The sequence below is a fragment of the Stegostoma tigrinum genome, chromosome 4 (genome assembly GCF_030684315.1).
Source record: "Stegostoma tigrinum isolate sSteTig4 chromosome 4, sSteTig4.hap1, whole genome shotgun sequence".
Lineage (NCBI taxonomy): Eukaryota > Metazoa > Chordata > Chondrichthyes > Orectolobiformes > Stegostomatidae > Stegostoma > Stegostoma tigrinum.
In genome coordinates this window covers 92,019,754-92,041,334 of record NC_081357.1, presented here as the reverse complement: position 1 = coordinate 92,041,334, position 21,581 = coordinate 92,019,754, and the positions used below count along the sequence as shown (strand labels likewise).

At 44.5% G+C, this 21,581-nt stretch overlaps 1 protein-coding gene across 1 annotated transcript in view; it reads left to right on the top strand.

Annotated features, from left to right (window-relative positions):
* Positions 1-21,581, top strand: part of prim2 (DNA primase subunit 2) — a 165,049-nt gene that overhangs the window by 121,680 nt on the left and 21,788 nt on the right. Inside the window, exons 8-9 of the mRNA XM_048531973.2 lie at positions 1,861-1,933; positions 2,147-2,332. Coding sequence (XP_048387930.1) covers positions 1,861-1,933; positions 2,147-2,332 — 259 coding nt within the window. The remainder of the gene's footprint in view (positions 1-1,860; positions 1,934-2,146; positions 2,333-21,581) is intronic.

Genomic DNA, 21,581 nt, shown 5'->3' with positions numbered 1-21,581 from the left:
TTATTCCCGTCACTCCTGACCTTGCTGAATGTTCCATGGCCATTGTCCTATGGGATCGTGAGCAGGGTTCAAAGCATCCATTAAGGTTGTGCCAACCCCTTCACTGTTGCCATGTAAAGTGCGTTTCCTTAGGCACTAACTGGAAGTCAGGACATCAGACCTCCAATATGCAATTCTTGGTCTGGTTATAATTAGTTTCTCCTGAAGCTTTGTGACGGTGGCTCAGTGGTTAGCGCTGCTGCCTCACAGTACCAGGGACCCGGGTGTGATTCCACCCTTGGGCGACTGTCTGTGTGGAGTTTGCACATTCTCCCCGTGTCTGCATGGGTTTCTTCCGGGTGCGCTGGTTTCCTCCCACAGTCCAAAGATGCACAGGGTAGGTGGATTGGCCATGCTAAATAGCCCGTAATGTTCAGGGATGTGTCGATGGGATGGGTCTGGGTGGATGCTCTGAGGTTCGGTGTGGACTTGTTGGGCCGAAGGGCCTGTTTCCATGCTGTAGGGATTCTATGATTATCTGACCTTGGTTTCCACTCTTCTCTGTAGCCGATAGCTGCTGGCTGCTATATAATTTGGTTCGGCTAATTTTCTGTCAGGTCTGATTTCTCTCTCTATGAATCAACTTAGAATCCCCAATTTTTGGGCCTGTGGTCTTATGGTCGAAAAGATATAGGAGCAGAGTTAGGTTATTCTCTCTTCACATTGCAACCTTCCTCTCCTGGATCATTCTTGAATTCCTCCTCCAATGCCGGGACATCCTTCCTCAGATACAATTTAACGCTATATAGGCCCTTATTTTATTCAGCAGCATCCTGTGCAGCACCTTGACAAGGCCAAAATAGATCATGTCCACTGATTCTCCTTTTTCTAACTTGCTTGTTACCTTCTCGAAGAATTAGAACAGATTTGTCAGGCGTGACTTCCCTTTGACAAAGCCATGCTGACTCTGCCCTATTACAGAGTGTGCTTTCAAATATTTCACAATCTCATCCTTAATAACAGACTTTCAAATCTTAGCAATGACTGAGATCAAACTAACGGGCCTATAATGTCCTGTCTTCTGCCTCCGTCCCTCTTAACCAAGAGGGTTACATTAGCCATTTTCCAGTCCTCTGGCACCATCCCTTAGCTAGTGGTTCCCGAAGGATCACCACCCATGCCTCTATAATCTCCTCAGCTATCTCCTTCAGAGCTTTGCGGTGCAGTCTGTCAGGTCCAAGTGATTTATCCGTCTTCGGATCTTTCCACTACTAAGCCTAAATAATATGAAAACCAATGTACCATGATTTTAATATAGAGACTGGCACTTACAGAAGAAGGCCTTGCTGATGCCTCCACTAACGTTTATAAAAAACGCATTTACTCTTGAAAATATATTTATCGTCTGAATTTAATGCGCAATTCATGCTAGCATTGGGAAATCAACTTTAACTGAGAGGTTTGCGCAAAATTTTCATGAGATCCTTTGTTCCTTTTTGGCAGTTTTCTCTCCTCTTCAGAAAGTATTAATTCTTATTGGAAAGGGTAAACCAGGTGTCCTTTATTACTGAACCTGCATTATCATTTTTCAAGACCAGTAAGTGCAGAAAGACTGTTCAGTAACTGGGAACAGTGCAGTTGGGTGAATAGCAATGGGAGCAATGGGCCATTGTTTCTTCAGTCCCCATTTGGTTTGCTGAGTGGTTCCTTTCGCAACTAGACTGCAACCAACTAAATCAGGACAGGTTAAGGTTTTGAGATCATCCTTCCTCTATAGCCGAGCTGGCCACTGCTCAAACCCACAAAACTATTGGACGGTGGGCAGCCGTTTTATGAACAAAACAAAGTCCAAACTGTTTCTAATGAGCCTTTTCCTTGCAGCCATGCATACGTAGGACAGAACTATAGTGTTCAGAAGAATGTTGGGAAGATTTCATTGGAACAGATTGACAGTGTAAGTATTTTCTCTGTTTCTGTTCCTCATTTTTTCTGCCTCCAAGTTGTGTAGACAATAATGCTGTATGCTAGTGATGCATGAGAGAATGTCAAGTTCATTTAAAGCAACATGAGAAAATATACTTCTATTTTTATATTGGAATCACATACCGAAAGCACTGTTCCATTTGAAACAATATTTCCATTTTGAATGTATTTTGATTTGTTGCAGTTGGCTGTAAAATCCTATCCACCATGTATGCGTCAGTTACACAAAGCCATTCGGGATAACCATCACCTTCGACATGGTGGCCGCATGCAGTATGGACTTTTCCTTAAAGGGATCGGCCTCACCTTGGAGCAGGCCTTGCAGTTCTGGAAATCAGAATTTATCAGAGGAAAAGTGGATCCAGATAAGGTAATGACAGTACAGAGTTCAATAATAATCAACCTTTTTACAGGTTGAATTTTCATCGGGGCTCCCAAATCATCCTCGTACTGATGATTATACAAAAACTGTTAGTCATTGCAATGACTTTATTCAACTTTCGAGGCTAATTTGATGCCTTTGCATATTACTGAGAAAAATATAAAATTCCTGTATTTATTGCCCCTGGAATTGAGGGCTAAAATTAATCATAGTATTTTGAGATTTCAACCTGTCATTGTAACAACAATTGCCCACCATTGTTCACCAAGCCTATACCATTGTCACCCACAAAAGGGTAAGGCCAATGCATGGATGTAGGTTACCGCTCTTCCATCGTGGTAGTAAGATCTGGATTTAATGTTGTCGCTTCGTATGTGAAGTAAAATCAGAAATAGATTTCCAAGCTGTGGCAATGACAGGCAAATTGCCACTCTGTTCCTATATTTTTCTGCCAGGCTGACCTTGGTATTTCTAGCCAGCAATCTTGTCCCAGCTTCTGCAGAAATGTGAAGCAAGACTGAAATCAAATGGACTCCCTCATAACACAAGATAGTTGGGGGAAGCCAAACAATGCCCCATTTTGAGGCATTCAGATTGCTGTGGTTTGATAGTTAAATATCCAGCAGCATAGCCATGCATAGGCAGCTGTTCAAGAAGGCTAAGCTTTTAAAGCAAGTGTAGAGTCAGGGTAGCAGTTGAGTAACATAGAAACATAAAATAGAGGAGCAGCAGTATGTTATTTTGCCGTTTTGAACTTGCTCCACCATTTGCTGATCATTCAATTTGGTATCCTGCTCCTGCTTTTTCCTATGCCCTTTGATCCCTTCAGTCCTAAAAGCTAGATATATACATCTTCCTTGAAAGTCTTCAAACTCTGCAAAGCTGTGGCAGGGAAATCCACAGGCTCACCATTCTCTGGATGAAGAAACTTCTCTTCGTCTTGGTCCTACATAGTCAATGCTACATCCTTATTTCTAGTTCTGGACTGCCTGGTCATCGAGAATATCACTCCTGCATGTACCCTGTCTAACCCTTCTGGAATTTTAAAAATTTGCATGAGATTGCTTTAGAGCCTGAACTCGTGCGAGACCCTGAACCATTGTCACTTGACACCGACCAGAGATGTTGAATGTGCTGTCTGATGACTTCCTTTGCTGTGTGTTGAATTGTATTGTGATATTTGTGATTCTCTGAATTGCCTCATGAAGTAACCTACTGCTGCCTTCTTTCTCTTTGACAAGATCATGCTGATTCCACACTTCTTCTTTCTCACTTCCATCACCTTTAACGCAAGCATGTAGCCTTCTGGAAACATAGAGAACAAGAAAAGGAACCCAAGAGCCCCGCAGAATTCCTACCCAACTCCCTAGGAATCAAGATAACAAAGTGTGAAGCTGGATGAACACAGCAGGCCAAACAGCATCTCAGGAGCACAAAAGCTGACGTTTCGGGCCTAGACCCTCCTTCAGAGAGGGGGATGGGGAGAGGGAGCTGGAATAAATAGGGAGAGGGGGGGAGGCGGACCGAAGGTGGAGAGGAGAGTATAGGTGGGGAGGTAGGGAGGGGATAGGTCAGTCGAGGGAAGATGGACAGGTCAAGGAGGCGGGATGAGGTTAGTAGGTAGATGGGGGTGCGGCTTGGGGTGGGAGGAAGGGATGGGTGAGAGGAAGAACCGGTTAGGGAAGCGGAAACAGTCTGGGCTGGTTTTGGGATGCAGTGGGGGGAGGGGATGAGCTGGGCTGGTTTTGGGATGCAGTGAGGGGAGGGGAGATTTTGAAGCTTGTGAAGTCCACATTGATACCATTGGGCTGCAGGGTTCCCAAGCGGAATATGAGTTGCTGTTCCTGCAACCTTCGGGTGGCATCGTTGTGGCACGGCAGGAGGCCCAGGGTGGACATGTCATCTGAGGAATGGGAGGGGGAGTTAAAATGGTTCATGACTGCAAGGTGCAGTTGTTTATTGCGAACCGAGCGGAGGTGTTCTGCATAGAGGCCCCCAAGCCTCTGATTGGTTTCCCCAGTGTAGAGGAAGCCACACCGGGTACAGTGGATACAGTATATCACATTGGCAGATGTGCAGGTGAACATCTGCTTAATATGGAAGGTCATCTTGGGGCCTGGAATAGGGGTGAGGGAGGAGGTGTGGGGGCAAGTGTAGCACTTCCTGCGGTTGCAGGGGAAGGTGCCAGGTGTGGTGGGGTTGGAGGGCAGTGTGGAGCAGACAAGGGAGTCACAGAGAGAGTGGTCTGTCCGGAAGGCAGACAAGGGTGGGGATGGAAAAGTGTCTTGGGTGGTGGGGTCGGATTGTAGATGGCGGAAGTGTCGGAGGATGATGCGTTGCATCCGGAGGTTGGTGGGGTGGTATATGAGAACGAGGGAGATCCTCTTGGGGTGGTTCTGTCGGCGGTGGGGTGTGAGGGATGAGTTGCAGGAAATGCGGGAGACACGGTCAACGGCATTCTTGACCACTGCGGGGAGGATAGTTGCGGTCCTTGAAGAATGTGGACATCTGGGATGTGTGGGAGTGGAATGCCTCATCCTGGGAACAGATGTGGCAGAGGCAGAGGAATTGGGAATAGGAGATGACATTTTTGCAGGAGGGTGGGTAGGAGAAGGTGTATCCTAGGTAGCTGTGGGAGTCAGTGGGCTTGAGATGGACATCAGTTTCTAGCTGGTTACCTGAGATGGAGACTGAGAGGTCCAGGAAGGTGAGGGTTCTGTTGGAGATGGCCCAGGTGAACTTGAGGTTGGGGTGGAAGATGTTGGTGAAGTGGATGAACTGCTCGAGCTCCTCTGGCGAGCAAGAGGCGACGCCGATACAGTCATCAATGTAACGGAGGAAGAGGTGGGGGTTGGGGCCTGTGTAGGTGCGGAAGAGGGACTGTTCCACGTAACCTACAAAGAGGCAGGCATAGCTTGGGCCCATGCGGGTACCCATGGCAACCCCCTTTGTCTGTAGGAAGTGGGAGGAAGCGAAAGAGAAGTTGTTGAGGGTGAGGACTAGTTCGGCTAGGCGGATGAGGGTGTTGGAGGGGGATTGGTCAGGCCTGCAGGGACAGGAAGAAGCGGAGGGCCTGAGGCTCGTGCTACACTTGCCCCCACACCACCTCCCTCACCCCCATCCCAGGCCCCAAGATGACCTTCCATATTAAGCAGATGTTCACCTGCACATGTACCAATGTGGTATACTGTATCCATTGTACCCGGTGTGGCCACCTCTACATTGGGGAAACCAAGCGGAGCCGATAAACAACTGCACCTCGCAGTTGCGAACCATTTTAACTACCCCTCCCATTCCTCAGATGACATGTCCATCATTGGGCCTCCTGCGGTGCCACAATGATGCCACCCGAAGGTTGCAAGGACAGCAACTCATATTCCGCTTGGGAACCCTGCAGCCCAATGGTATCAATGTGGACTTCTCAAGCTTCAAAATCTCCCCTCCCCCCACTGCATCCCAAAACCAGCCCAGTTCGTCCCCTCCCCCCACTGCATCTCGCAACCAGCCCAGCCTGTCTCCGCTTCCCTAACTTGTTCTTGCTCTCACCCACCCCTTCCTCCCACCTGAAGCCGCACCTCCATTTCCTACCTACTACCTCATCCTGCCTTCCTGACCTGTCCATCTTCCCTGGACTGACCTGACCTGACCTGACCTATCCGCCTCCCCCTCCCCCTATGAAGGGTCTAGGCCCGAAACGTCAGCGTTTATGCTCCTGAGATGTTGTTTAGCCTGCTGTGTTCATCCAGCTTCGCACTCGGTTACCTTGGATTCTCCAGCATCTGCAGTTCCCATTATCCCTAGGAATCAAAGCTGGTCATTGAGATCACCTGGACAGAGGGCTCCGTTTAAATGCCAGCACTGATATCTTTTAAGTAGTAGGAAGTTGAGAGGGCATGTAAAATGTGCTAATCACCACCACTGCCCCTGTCTCCCATCTCGCTCGTTCCTGGCTATTAATTTGGAACAGGGGAGTTTGGAATTGAGTTGGTATTGAATCAGTGATGTGGTCGTCATACTTAAATGGATAATTAAGACCATAAGAAATAGGAGCAAAATTAGGCCCTTCGGCCCATCATGTCTACTCTGCCGTTCAAGCGTAGCTGGTATGTTTCCATTCTCCATTCTCCTGCCTTCTCCCTGCAATTCTCAATCCCCTTACTAATCAAGAACCTACCTATCTGCCTTAAATGTGCTCAATGATTTAGCTCCACAGCCTTCTGCGGCAATGAGTTTCACAGATTAACCACCCTCTGGCTGAAAAAATTCCTCCTCATCTCAGTTCTAAAGGACCATTCCTTATTCTGAGGCTGTACCCTTGGGTTCAACACTTATTTGCCAGTGGAAACATCATCTCCACATCCACTCTTTCCAGGCTTCTCAGTCTTCTGTAAGTTTCAACCCGATTCCAACCCCCTCCCAAAATCTCCTTCCAGACTCTACTGAGTACAGACCCAGAGTCGTCAACAACTCCTCAAATGACAAGCCCTTCATCCCAGGATCATTCTTGTAAACCTCCTCTGGACCCCTCCAATGCCAGCATATCCTTCCTTAAATACGGGGTCTAGAACTGCTCTCAATATTCTATATGTGATTCTATTCTATACAGCCTCAGCAACACATCTCTGCTCCTGTATTCTAGCCCTCTTGAAATGAATGTTAACATTGCATTTACCTTCCTAACTACAAACCATATCTGCATCTTAACCTTAAGAGAATCCTGAACTAGGACTCTGAAGTCCCTTGTGCTTCAGATTTCCAAAGCCATTTTCCCATTTAGAAAATAGTCTATGTCTCTTCTTCCTTTAATATTGCATGACCTCACAATTTCCCACATTGTATTCCATCTGCTACTTCTTTGCCTGTGTCCAAGTCCTTCAGCAGCCGCCTCGCTTCCTCATTACTATATGCCCCTCCACCTAGCTTTGTGTCACCCGAAAACTTAGCAACAATCCACACCATTGATGTATAACGTGAGTAACTGTGGTCCCAACACTGACCCCAGCAGAACTCCACCTGGTTAGTGGCCATCCTGAAAAAGACCACTTATCACCACTCTATGCCTTTTGCCAGTCAGTTTTCTTTTCTTTGTAGGACCAGTACTTTGCCCCTAACATCATGGCCTCAACTTATTTTATGACTTCCTCTGTGCCACCTCATCAAAGGCCTTCTGGAAATCCAATTCGATTTTTTCCACTGTGTCTACTTTGTCTAACTTGCTCATTACCTCCTCAAAGAATTCAACAGATTTGTCAGGCATGACCTCTCCTTGATGAAGCCATGCTGACTCAGACCTTTTTTTTACCTTGCATTTGTAAATACAGCACAATCTCATCCTTAACAATGGACTTTAACATCTGTAAAATCAGGCTAACTGCTGTTTGGCTTCCTGTCTTCAATTTCCCTCCTTTCTTATAATTTCTTAAATGTTGTTACCAACTTCTCTGCAATCTCCTCAGTTATTTTCTTCGGAACTCTGCGCTGTTGGTCCATCTGGTCTAGGTGATTTATCCTCCTGCAGATCTTACTGCTTCTCCAGCACCTTCTCCTTAGTGATGACCATTACGCTCTGCCCCCAACTCTGTTGAAGTTCTGTTATGCTGTTGATGTCTTTCACTGTGAAAATTAACACAAAGTATCTATTCAGTTCCCCTTCCATTTCTTTGTTCCCCATCACACTTCTCCAGTTATTCTCCAATGGCCCAATGTCCACCTTTTGCTTCTCTCTTTTTTTATATATCCAAAAAATCCGCTTGCAGTCTTTTACATTACAGGCTAGCTTACTGTCATATTTCATCTCTCCTCTTCCCCCCCCCCCCCCCCCCCCCCAAAAAAAAGTCCCAGTTTTACTTACCCTTTTCTGGTCTTTAAAGACTTCCCAAACCTCTAGCTTCACACTGATCTTCACCACTTAGCTTGTAAAAAGTTCATTGACCCCAGTAGTATATAGTTTTTGTAAGGGCAGTAATGAAGAGATTGTTATCGTCATGGGTGTGCTTTTTGCGCTCCCACCCGTGTCAGCACCTACACGCACACACACACTTACTCTTCAATTCATAACAATAGTTAGCATCCACCAAACACAGCCAGTAACATTCCAGACTTCTATAACTTTGTGAGAAGAACAGCCACACAATATCCATTGTATTCATCTTACTTGAGTTTAAAGTTGTCACCAATCTGTTAAGAAAAAGTAATGTGTCAAAGGGGATGGTATCTAACCCTTTAATTATTTCAGGAAATTCTCCCAGGGGAACCTCTAAGTTAGCAATCATTTTGATACTCTCTGAGAGCAAATGAGTAAATATTGTGCTTGTAGACCATAGGATTTATTGTTTCTAGTTAAAAAAAATCTTAGTTATAAATTGGAATAACTGATGGAATGGTATGCTTAGATCTATGTTTAGAAAACCTGGGAAGTTACAATATATGGATTTGATAAAATCTGACGTTTGAGTGAAAAGGGATTGGAATAAAGAAAATAGTCTACATAGCTAGCAAATTTTGTGCAGTTAGGTAAATTTAAAACTTTTCTAAGAAATAGATTTGTTTCATGAGTGTGGATGAGTTACCAATAAAACTCCTGGAAATGAAGGACAGTGGAGGGGAATTTTTTTAAAAAAAAGGAAATCTATGGGAATCATCCAAGCGGAATGCGGTATTGACAAAGTTGTAAAATTAAGGGTTGCTTTGATTTAGAAAAGGTAAAAATGATTAAGGTGATAGCTTTAATAATTAACATTAGCAAGTGTCGATCTGTGCAGTTTTAGAAATAAAATGAGGAACTTGTAAGCATTGTTGAATAGGAAGTAAATTAAAACATCAGAAAATTTGGTGAAAATTTGAGTAGAAATTAGTGTAAAATGTTTTTGATATATTTTCAAAAGGCATTAGGCAAGACAAGGTTTTATAGTAATTTATCACCCAGGGACTAATTTCAGTTGAGAGTGAGAGTAAAAACTATTGGAAATTAATTTCTTTAAATAAAAACAATTAGCAGGACGGGGGATAATTACATGATCTTTGATCCTGAGTAATCAGAGAAGACAAAATATCTAGTGATAACAGCAGATAAGCTGTAGGTTCGGAACAGTGATCTGTGGTTGGTCAATCAACTAGGGATTGTAGCACGTCCAATTTACATAGTGAATTGCAAGTTGACTTGGTTCTAATCCTCCATTACCAGTGCTGTCAACTTGGAAACGTATCAGCAACAAAGAACCCCACCCCATTCCTACTGTACGTCAGGGAAGTCAGGTGAGCAATTGTTCTTACCCATACCATTCGTGCCTCCAACCCTGACAGTAACAACCACATCAACCAAAGCCAGTTGTTCAAATTTCAACTTCATTTAACTTAACAGGCTGTAACATACACAAAACATTTAGTCCTACTAAAGAGGTATAATTCACCAAAGCTGCATTCATTTCAGCTTTTGCTTTGTGTAGTTTGCTTGGCATTGACTGTGCTATATGTTAGTAGTCCACTCTACAGGAATGACACAAGTAAACTGCATATTTATTTCAGTCACAACCAGCAAATCTGAAAGGATTCCTTTGGTTTGGCCATAGATGGAGGCATTCCATTTTTGAAGAAGCTGCCCAACTAGTTCTACTCCCCACCATCTTCCCCGATAACCCTGTAAATGTTCTCTTGGTAGTCCTGAAAATACTTCCAGATTGCCCAATCAAGCTTTCCCCACTTCGTGTTTATCCAATTACGTTTTGAAAGCTGCCTTTAGATCTGCTTTCACTCTTTCAGACTGTAGCTTAGACAGGATGGATAGCAAAAAGCTTTCCCCCAGAGTGGGGGACTCAATTACTAGGGGTCATGAGTTCAAAGTGAGAGGAGGAAAGTTTAAGGGGGATATGTGTGGAAAGTTCTTTACACAGAGAGTGGTGGGTGCCTGGAAAGCGTTGCCAGCGGAGGTGGTAGACGCAGACACGTTGGCGTCTTTTAAGATATATTTGGACAGGTACATGGATGGGCAGGGAGCAAATGGACACAGACCATTAGAAAATAGATGACAGGTTAGACAGAGGATCTTGATCGGCGCAGGCTTGGAGGGCCGAAGGCCTGTTCCTTAGCTGTAGGTTTCTTTGTTCTTTGTTCTTTGTTGTTTGTTCTTACTGCACAAAAGATTTTGCTCATCTTGTCTCTGCAATTCTTTTACAGTTTATTTTAATCTGTGTGTTTGTTTAATTCGTACTTTTGAACACTTCTATTAACTCTCCCTTATTCCTTCTGTGCTCTAAGGAGATCACATAATTCAAGCATGTCATCTCTGATAGAGTTATACTATAAATGCACTCTTTAACTGCATATACTGTCTGACTGAAGAAGAATTTGGAAAATGCCACTAAACAAACCTTTGCTGAATCCTTAAATGAAATATTTTCAGCTATTTTCTGAAACTTAGTGAGTTTATATTTGCTAGTTTTTTTCCATTTTATTGTGGAATGTGGGCACCGCTGGCCAGCCAGTATTTATTGCTTGTCACTAGTTGCCCTTGAGAAGGTGGTAGTGAGCTGCCACCTTGAACTGCTGCAGTCCTCCTGCGCTAGGTTGACCCACAATACTATTAGGGAGGGAATTCCAGGATTTGACCCAGAGACAGTGAAGGAACGATGAGATATTTCCAAGACAGGATGGTGAGTGGCTTGGAGGGGAATTTGGAGGTGGTGGTATTCCCATATGTCTGCTGCCCTTGTCCTTCGAGATGGAAGTAGTCGTAGATTTGGAAGGTGCTGTCTTAGGATCTTTGAATTTTTGCAGTGCATCTTGTAGTTAGTACACACTACTGCTTCTGAGCGTCGGTGGTGGCAGTATGGATACTTGTGGATCTAGTGCCAATCAAGCAGGCTGCTTTGTCCTAGATGGTGTCAAGCCTCCTGAGTGTTGTTGGAACTGCACTCATCCAGGCAAGTGGGGAGTATTCCATCACTCTCCTGACTTATGCCTTTTAGATGGTGGACAGGTTTTGAGCAGTCAGGAGGTGAGTTATTTGCTGCAGTAATCCTAACTTCTGGCCTGCACTTGTAGCCACAGTGTTAATGTGGTGAATCCAGTTGAGTTTCTGGTCAATGATAACACCCAGCATATTGATAGTGCGGTATTCAATAATGGTAATACTGAATGTCAAGGGGTGGTAGTTAGATTGTTTCTTATTGGTGATGGTCATAGCCTGACATTTGTGTGGAGCAAATATCACTTGCCACTTCGTCAGGCCAAGCCTGGATAGTGACCAGATCTTGTTGCATTTAAACCTGGACTGCTTCATTGCCTGAGGAGTCATGAATGGTGCTGACCATTGTGCAATCATTGGTGAACATCCCCATTTTTGACCTTATGATGGAGGGAAGGTCAGTGATAAAGCAACTGAAGATGGTTGGGTCAAGGACTCTGCCCTGAGGAACTCCTGCAGAGATGCCCTGGAGTTGAGATGATTGACCGCCAACAGCCATTACCATCTTCCTATGTGTCGGGTATGACTCCAACCACCAGAGAGTTTGCCCCCGATACCCATTGATTCCAGTTTTGCTAGGGCTCCTTGGTGCCGCACTCGGTCAAATGTAGCCTTGCTATCAAGGGCTGTTATTCTCACCTCACCTCTGGAATTCAGCTCTTTTGTCCATGTTTGAACCAAGGCTGTAATGACGTCAGGAGCTGAATGGCCCTGGTGGAACCCAAACTGGATGTTGCTGAGCAGGTGCTACTTGATCGCACTGATGATGACACCTTCCATCACTTTATTGATGATTGAGAGTAGACTGGCGGTAATTGGCCATTATGGATTTGTCCTGCTTTTTGTGTATTGGACATACTTGGGCAATTTTCCAGTATTGTAACTGTACTCAACAGCTTGGCTAGTGGAATGGCAAGTTCTGGAGCACAACTCTTCAGTATATTACCAGACTGTTGTCAGGACCTGTAGTCTTTGCAGTATCCAGTGTCTTCAACCGTTTCTTGATTTCACATGGAGTAAATCGAATTGGCTGAAGACTAGTATCTGTAAAGCTGGAGACCATTGGAGGAGGCACAGATGGATCATCTGCTCGGTATTTCGGGCTGAAGATTGCTGTGAATACTTCAGCCTTATCTTTTCCACTGATGTGCTGAGCTCTTCCATCGTCGAAAGTTACATTTCCCCCATTCATACTCTGTAGAGCTTTGCCTGATGTTAATTCTCCTGTAGCCTGAATAAAATGGCAGCCCCAAATGCAATCTGTGTTCTCGAAGTTTTGAAAATACCATGCTCAGAAACATCAATGCCTTGTAATCCTGTTACTCCTCTAGTCATTATAATGAGAGTACTGCATGCAGCTGTGGCCATCGTTTGATTAAAGAGAGGCACTGGATAAGGTAGAGAAAGGATTCACAAGGATGGCCCCAGAGCTGAGATGCTTTGTATAATATTGGACCATTGAGCAAACTGCTGCTCAACTGGAGGCTAAGCAATGACCTGGTAGAGGCCTTTACATTCAGAAGGATTTGATGTGTATAACGTAGAGAGGATGTCTTCACTTTTATGCAGTAGACCAAAATCAGAGACTGCAAACATAAGACTGGCCCTAATAAATCCAGTGGGAAATTCAGGAGAATCTTCTTTACCCAGGGAATGAGAAAGATGTAAGCTTGACTGCTACATGAGGTGCATAACGTTGATTTATTTAAGAGGGAAGCTGGATCAATTTGTAGGTGCAGATTATTGAAGATGACGCTGAAGAGAGGTGTGGTGACCCATGGAACCTGAACACTGGTGCAAAATATTGTGCGTTCAGTGTAATAATGTCTTTCTCCAAGATTTATGTCCAGATTAACTGGTGATCTGAGCTTCTTGCCCCCACATCTCCCAGTGCTAACTTGTTGTAAAGACTGACCACTCTTTTGAAGTGATGCTCTCACATCTCTGTTGAGCATTGAATTCAATCTGGAATTTGAGCATTCTATCTACTTGCAACAGGATGTCAGTCGAATTTAGAGTTTGATTTCAGGAAATGGTCCTTTTGTGCTGCAGCTTTATAACTACCTCTGTCTGAATCTTTAAGGAAATGATTGAGCCTGGCCTTTAATATGCCAATTTGCAGCTTCATCTCACTGCAAGAAAGCACTGGGAAATAGATGTACAAATCAACATGGCTTATGCAGAAAGAATTGAAAAGCTTTTCTTAACCTCACCCAAAGGTCGATCTGTTAAATACACTTCAGCGTAAGTGATTACTGGTTTATAAAAGGAAATTAGAAAATGTCTTAAGAACAGGATTGAAAGCTGTAAGGACAAATAGAGACACAGATGATTAAATGCTGTATAGAAATAATACTGTTGGAATTATTGAAATATCAGCTGTCAAGCATTCCTGGTCTTTCACTGCACTGGAGACGAATGAGCTGTAGGTGTAAAAGTAACTTGAGGAATAAATAACAGTTGTATATGGCATCGTTGTGGTTAAGATACTGGTGCAGCAATTCAGAGGTCTCGACACATAGTTTGAAGAACATGAGTTCATGTGTTCCCAATGAGTGGATAGTTGAGAATTAAAAGAAAAGTAAAAGGTTGGTGTTAGTAAATGTGGATTCTTGGATAACTGCTTCCCCAGACTCTTGCATCAAAGGAAACCTTCCATCATTATAGAAACTTGTGTAATGTAGCCCATCAATAATATAGTTAACTCTGAAGTAACTGAGAACCATCCTTAGCTGCATCAAACCACTTTGAAAATGTTTATTTCTTTCCATGAACAGTTGAAGGAAACAAACTTTGTCTCAAATAACTTTTCTTACTTATTTATCGTGTTTTTGACCAATAACAGTTAATAAATTGACATCCTTTATGGGAGCTGCTGTTATGTTTTTCTCAAACTGTAACATGACATTATCTACTTTACTAGACACTAATTCGCGTCTTTATTTAGTATGTTTCCTCATATGGGTGTTATTCAGTGCCAATCAAGCTGCCAATCAATTACTCTTCGAACTGGCAACTTCATAAGACAGATAACAACAACTGTGTTCCTGATCAGATGATGTAAAAGTGATACTCAACTGCATTCAGTTCCATTGTATTTTTTTTTTGTTTGAAACAGATGTGAGTAATAAAAGAAGAGGAATAATTTTAAAGAATTTCAAAAGTTGTGTGCTGAATATTGACATGCACAGACTTCAGATTATCACAGCTTGGTGCAACAAAAAAGAATTCATCACAGCCCCTGCCTGAATATCAGTCATTTCCAATGAATCCAACGCTTACGAAACCTCTATCCAGCAGAAACTACCACAAACCTTCATAATTCTTCAAATGTGGTAATTTAAAAATCAAAGACCAGTTGAGTGGGTGGGGAAATAACACTGAAGGTGAAAGAACCCCCTTGCAGGTGTTATATGGATAAAACACTAGAGATTCGGAGCAGAAAGGTCCCAGAGCAAGCACTGCAGACTCTAGACTGGCTGCAGTGACTGCTACCATCTTTAGGGCGAAAAACCCTTTGAAAGTATTAGGGATTTATGGAGAGGTAATTGCTTAGTGGTTTTCTTGCTGGACTGTTAATCCAGAGACCCAAGTAATGTTCTGGGGATAATAAAATGTGAGGCTGGATGAACACAGCAGGCCCAGCAGCATCTCAGGAGCACAAAAGCTGACGTTTCGGGCCTAGACCCTCCTTCAGAGAGGGGGATGGGGTGAGGGTTCTGGAATAAATAGGGAGAGAGGGGGAGGCAGACCGAAGATGGAGAGAAAAGAAGATAGGTGGAGAGGAGAGTATAGGTGGGGAGGTAGGGAGGGGATAGGTCAGTCGAGGGAAGATGAACAGGTCAAGGAGGTGGGATGAGGTTAGTAGGTAGGAGATGGAGGTGCGGCTTGAGGTGGGAGGAAGGGATGGGTGAGAGGAAGAACAGGTTAGGGAGGCAGAGACAGGCTGGACTGGTTTTGGGATGCAGTGGGGGGAGGGGACGAACTGGGCTGGTTTTGGGATGCGGTGGGGGAAGGGTAGATTTTGAAGCTGGTGAAGTCCACATTGATACCATTGGGCTGCAGGGTTCCCAAGCGGAATATGAGTTGCTGTTCCTGCAACCTTCGGGTGGCATCATTGTGGCACTGCAGGGGGCCGATGATGGACATGTCATCTGAAGAATGGGAGGGGGCGTGGAAATGGTTTGCGACTGGGAGGTTCAGTTGTTTATTGCGAACCGAGCGGAGGTGTTCTGCAAAGCGGTCCCCAAGCCTCTGATTGGTTTCCCCAATGTAGAGAAAGCCACACTGGGTACAGTGGATACAGTATATCACATTGGCGGATGTGCAGGTGAACCTCTGCTTAATATGGAAAGTCATCTTGGGGCCTGCGATGGGGGTGAGGGGGGAGGTGTGGGGGCAAGTGTAGCATTTCCTGCAGTTGCAGGGGAAGGTGTCAGGTGTGGGGTTGAAGGGCAGTGTGGAGCGAACAAGGGAGTCACGGAGAGAGTGGTCTCTCCGGAAAGCAGACAAGGGTGGGGATGGAAAAATGTCTTGGGTGATGGGGTCAGATTGTAGATGGCGGAAGTGTCGGAGGATGATGCGTTGTATCCGGAGGTTGGTGGTGTGGTGTGTGAGAACGAGGGGGATCCTCTTTGGGCGGTTGTGGCAGGGGCGGGGCGTGAGGATGTGTTGCGGGAAATGCGGGAGACGCGGTCAAGGGCGTTCTCGACCACTGTTGGGGGGGGAGGTTGCGGTCCTTGAAGAACTTGGACATCTGGGATGTGCGGGAGTGGAATGCCTCATCGTGGGAGCAGATGCGGCGGAGGCGGAGGAATTGGGAATAGGGGATGGAATTTTTGCAGGAGGGTTGGTGGGAGGAGGTGTATTCTAGGTAGCTGTGGGAGCCAGTGGGCTTGAAATGGACATGCGTCTCCCGCATTTCCCACAACACATCCCTCACACCCAGCCCCCGCCACAACCGCCCAAAGAGTATCCCCCTCATTCTCACACACCACCCCACCAACCTCCGGATACAACGCATCATCCTCCGACACTTCTGCCATCTGCAATCCGACCCCACCACCCAAGACATTTTTCCATCCCCACCCCTGTCTGCTTTCCGGAGAGACCACTCTCTCCGTGACTCCCTTGTTCGCTCCACACTGCCCTTCAACCCCACCACAACCGGCACCTTCCCCTGCAACCGCAGGAAATGCTACACTTGCCCCCACACCTGCCCCCTCACCCCCATCGCAGGCCCCAAGATGACTTTCCATATTAAGCAGAGGTTCACCTGCACATCCGCCAATGTGACATACTGTATCCACTGTACCCAGTGTGGCTTCCTCTACATTGGGGGAACCAAGCGGAGGCTTGGGGACCGCTTTGCAGAACACCTCCATTCGGTTCGCAATAAACAACTGCACCTCCCAGTCGCAAACCATTTCCACACCCCCTCCCATTCTTTAGATGACATGTCCATCATGGGCCTCCTGCAGTGCCACAATGATGCCACCCGAAGGTTGCAGGAACAGCAACTCATATTCCGCTTGGGAACCCTGCAGCCCAATGGTATCAATATGGACTTCACCAGCTTCGAAATCTCCCCTTCCCCCCACCGCATCCCTAAACCAGCCCAGTTCGTGTCCTCCCCCCACTGCACCTCGCAACCAGCCCAGCTCTTCCCCTCCACCCACTGCATCCCAAAACTAGTCCAACCTGTCTCTGCCTCCCTAACCTGTTCTTCCTCTCACCCATCCCTTCCTCCCACCCCAAGCCGCACCTCCATCTCCTACCTACTAACCTCATCCCACCTCCTTGACCTGTCCGTCTTCCCTGGACTGACCTATCCTCTCCCTACCTCCCCACCTATACTGTCCTCTCCACCTATCTTCTTTTCTCTCCATCTTCGGTGCGCCTTCCCCTCTCTCCCTATTTATTCCAGAACCCTCTCCCCATCCCCCTCTCTGATGAAGGGTCTAGGCCCGAAACGTCAGCTTTTGTGCTCCTGAGATGCTGCTGGGCCTGCTGTGTTCATCCAGCCTCACATTTTATTATCTTGTATTCTCCAGCATCTGCAGTTCACATTATCACTAATGTTCCGGGGACGTAGATTCATATCCAGTCATGGCAGATGGTGGAATTTGGATTCCATTTTCAAGTGTAGAATTAAGTCTCTAATGATGACCATCAAACTGTTGTCAATTGCTGGAAAAAGCCATGTCATTCACTAATGTTCTTTTGGGAGAGAAACTGCCGTTCTTACCTGGTCTTGACTATATGTGATTCCAGACCAACAGCAATGTGGTTGCCTCTTAATTGCCCTCTGGGATGGATGATAAACGCTGGTGTTGCCAGTGACAAGAAACAAACCACAAAGAGCCGTATCAGTCAAATGTTTGCAAGTGAAGGATGACCTTGAATAGGCTGTGAAGCCTTTGGAATGGGTTTTCAGGGTGTAAAAATCTCTCCGACCAGAACAGCCTCGGGGAGATGATGACTGAGGAAGGGCTTGACAGAATAAAGCAGTCAGGGTAAACTGGTTGTGTGACTACAAGCTAAATCAAAATAAATCATTGACACTTGCACGTTGGGCCTCAAAATAGTTTGTGAATTAAATGTAATTTGGCCATCAGTCTGAACTCCTGTATTTTTAAAAAATATGATTTCATTCTAATGCTCACATTTTGTTACAATCTATCTGTATAATCTTGCCATACTGCACTGGGTGTTGCTACTAATGGTGTAGCATAAATGTGGGCATTGATTTCTGGAAGAAGTGGTATTAACAGGAAAAATGTGTATCTGCAAGATTTTTACCTCATAAAGATTGGCCCCACTGCTGTCTCAAAATCCTCATATGACCCATGCCTGCAGCTCTTGTCCATCTCCAGTCTTTTCATAAAATATCTGGGATACCTTAAAACCCTTCTGGCTCATAAACGTCTTCCAGGGAAGGAAATCTGCCTGGTCTGGCCTACGTGTGCCTCTCGACTCGCAACAATGTGGTTGACTTCCAACTGCCCTCTGAAATGGCCTAGCAAACCACTCAGTTGCGCCAATCACAATGAAATCTCAACAAAGAAATGAAAACATACAGACCAATTGGCATCAACCTAAGCCCAGTTTGGATTCCGCCAAAGTCATGTGCTCCATACTTCATTACAGCCTTTGTTCAAACATGGACTAAAGAACTGAATTCGAGAAGTGAAGTGAGAATGAAAGCCCTTAACATCACGGCTGCTTTCAACTGAGTTTGGTAATATGGAGCCGTAACAAAGCTGGAATCATTGGGCTTAGGGGCAGACTCTGGTGTTTAGTCATTCCTAGTATAAAAGAAGATGGTTGTGATTATCAGAGGTCAGTCATCTCAGCCATCTGTGCAGGAGTTCCTCAGGTTAGTATCCTAGGCCCAGCCATCTTCAGCTGCTTCATCAGTAACCTTCACTCCATCATAAGATCAGAAATGGGAACATTCATTGATGATTACACAATATTCAGCATCATTTACGACACGGGTACAGAAGCTGTCCATGTTCAGATGCAACAAGATCAGGACAATAGCCAGCCTTGGGCTGGCAAATGGCAAGTAACATTTGTGTCATATAAATGCCATGCACTGACTATTTCCAATAAGAGATCATTTAATCACCACCCTTTCACATTAGTGGTGTTATCATCATTGAATCCCCCACTATCAGCATCCTGGGGACTACCATTGACCTGAAACTCAACTGGAATGACCACTTGCATACAGTGGCTGCAAAAGCTGGTCAGAGGTGAGGAATATTGTAATGAATAAATCACCTGACTCCTGAAAGCCTGTACACCATCTACGAGGCACAAGTCAGGCCTATGATGGAGTACTCCTCACTTATCTCGGTGAACGTAACTCCAATAACAGGGCAAAGCAGCCTACTAGATTGGCTGCACATTCATAAGCATCCACTCTCACCGTCAGCGATGTACTAGTTACAAGGTACACTGCAGAAATTCACCAAAGATTCGTAGTCAGCACCTAACAAACCCACAGCCACTTCCATCTAGAAAAACGAGTGGCAGTTACATGGTATCACCACCACGTGCAAGTTCCTCTTCAACCCATTCACTGTTCTGACTTGGAAATATATTGCTGTTCATTCACCTGTTGCTAGGTCAAAATCCTGGAAGGATTTTTAAAGACATTGTGGATCTGCCTAAAGGATATGGACTGCACTGGTTCAAGAAGGCATCTCACCACCTTCTCAAGGGCAGTAAATGCTGGCCAGTCAACCAGCAATGCCCATGTCCTTTTGAGTGAATAAAAAATGAAAAGAATGAGAAGTGATCTCACTGACCAAATACATATATTTAAAGGGATAGGTGGGACGGATGCAGGTGAGAAGATCCCCTAGTTAGAAAGCCTTGAACTAGTGGATGCAACTCAAAAATAAGGAGCGCTGCCACTTGGGGCCAAGATGAGGAGAAATTCTTTTACTCAGAGGGTTGTGAACCTTTGCAATTCTTTACCTCAGAGGACAGTGAAACCTCAGCCTATGATTTGGTTTAAATGAGAGATTCATATCTTTCTGATTATCAATGCCTTAAAGGGTTATGGGGATATTGTGGGTAAAAGGCATTGAAGTGTTCAATCAGCCAAGATTGTGTTGAATGGAGGAAGCGGTTGACAGACTAGCCAATTCCTTTTTCTTTATTTATGTCACATCAGGTTGAATTTGTTAGGTCCCATGCTTTAAATGTGTGTTTATTTGGATTTTTGCTTGTGATTTTGAAATCAGAATTCACAATTCAGCAACCTGTCTTTTTTTTTTCTTGCTTAAACAGGACACGTTGAACTAAAAATCCTTTTGAACTAAAAATATGCGCTCCTGATGTTAGAATTGAATATGAAATATCGATTTGCCAATTTAAATAATTTAGCATGCGTATTATGGAAAAGATTCATTTTTAAAGTAAGATTGAATACAGAAGAGAATATTGTGTCCAACCATGCTTGATTGAAAATTCTATTAGTACTGTAACAGATATTCCAGATATCTTTAAATCCAAAACTTCCTTCACTCACATGGTGTGATAGACTGGGTTATCATCAGATGATATCTGAACGTGCCTCTTAACAGTATATTCTTACAAAGTGATGGTTCTGTCATTGTTGTGTTGAGCAAATAGCTCTTTACTGAAAGAGACTGGAGGACATGTTGAAAACCTAAGGAAGAAATTCCTTTTGCAATTTATAAAATTGCCTCCAGGATCCAGTTGTCACTATGTTGTCTGCACTTGCTCAAAGACCCAGAGAATACAGAAATTATTTTATATAATAGTAAGCCTATTGAGTTCACCTCCACCAGAAGTGGTGGAATGAATAGGGAGAGATAGTGGTATAGTTGTCATGCCTCTGGTTAGTAATGCATTGACCCAGGCAAAGATTCTGGGGATGAGTTTAAACCCGACCATGGCAGCTGGCAGTAAATTTGATTCTCAAAATCTGGAATTGCAAGTAAGTCTCAGTGATGCTTAAAGGGAAACTGTTATTGATTGTCGTAAAAGCCCTGTTGGGCCTTTTAATATCCTTTTCAGTCATACAGATCCACAGCACAGAAAAAGGCCCTTTGGCCCATCACAAGGTGGTCACATTGGAAGTCCGACCCAATAAGATCATACAAAGTAGGAACAGGAGAAGGCCATTCAGCCCCTCAAGCCGCCTTTGCCATTCAGTAAGATTATAGCTGATCCAACATTCCTCTCATCCACTTTCCTGCCCTTTCTCCATAACCCCTGACTTCCCCTATTGATCAAGAATCTATCTCCGCCTTCAATGTACACAAGGACTCTGTCCACACAGCACTCTGTGGTTATCAGAAGGCAGTCACACGTGAGTTCAGTCCCTGACGAGGTGTTCACACTGTGATTCAGAGCCTGACTATCACTGCAGGAGTTAATTCAACTCCGGTTGAGTACAGATCGCTCTCACTTTCCAAGTTCTTTTGACTTTAATAGAGTTGTTGTTTTATCTTCACATGTTTTAAGATACTTTCATTCATAAAATTGTCTGTTTGAGATTCAAAAAAATGGTAACCAAGTAACAAAATAATTTATTATTTTGTATTGGTTCTGATGTAGACTGTGGTACATAGTTGGAAGCATTTGGTTGAAGTAGATATTTCTTGTTTTGATTCTTTTCAAACATGAGTGTGCCCTGAAGAAGATAAATATTATATGGTAATTTAATCCCAGGTGCAGCTGTGTTTTGATATAGATCCTAAATCTGTGCATCGTTGTGTGCTGTGGAAGCCT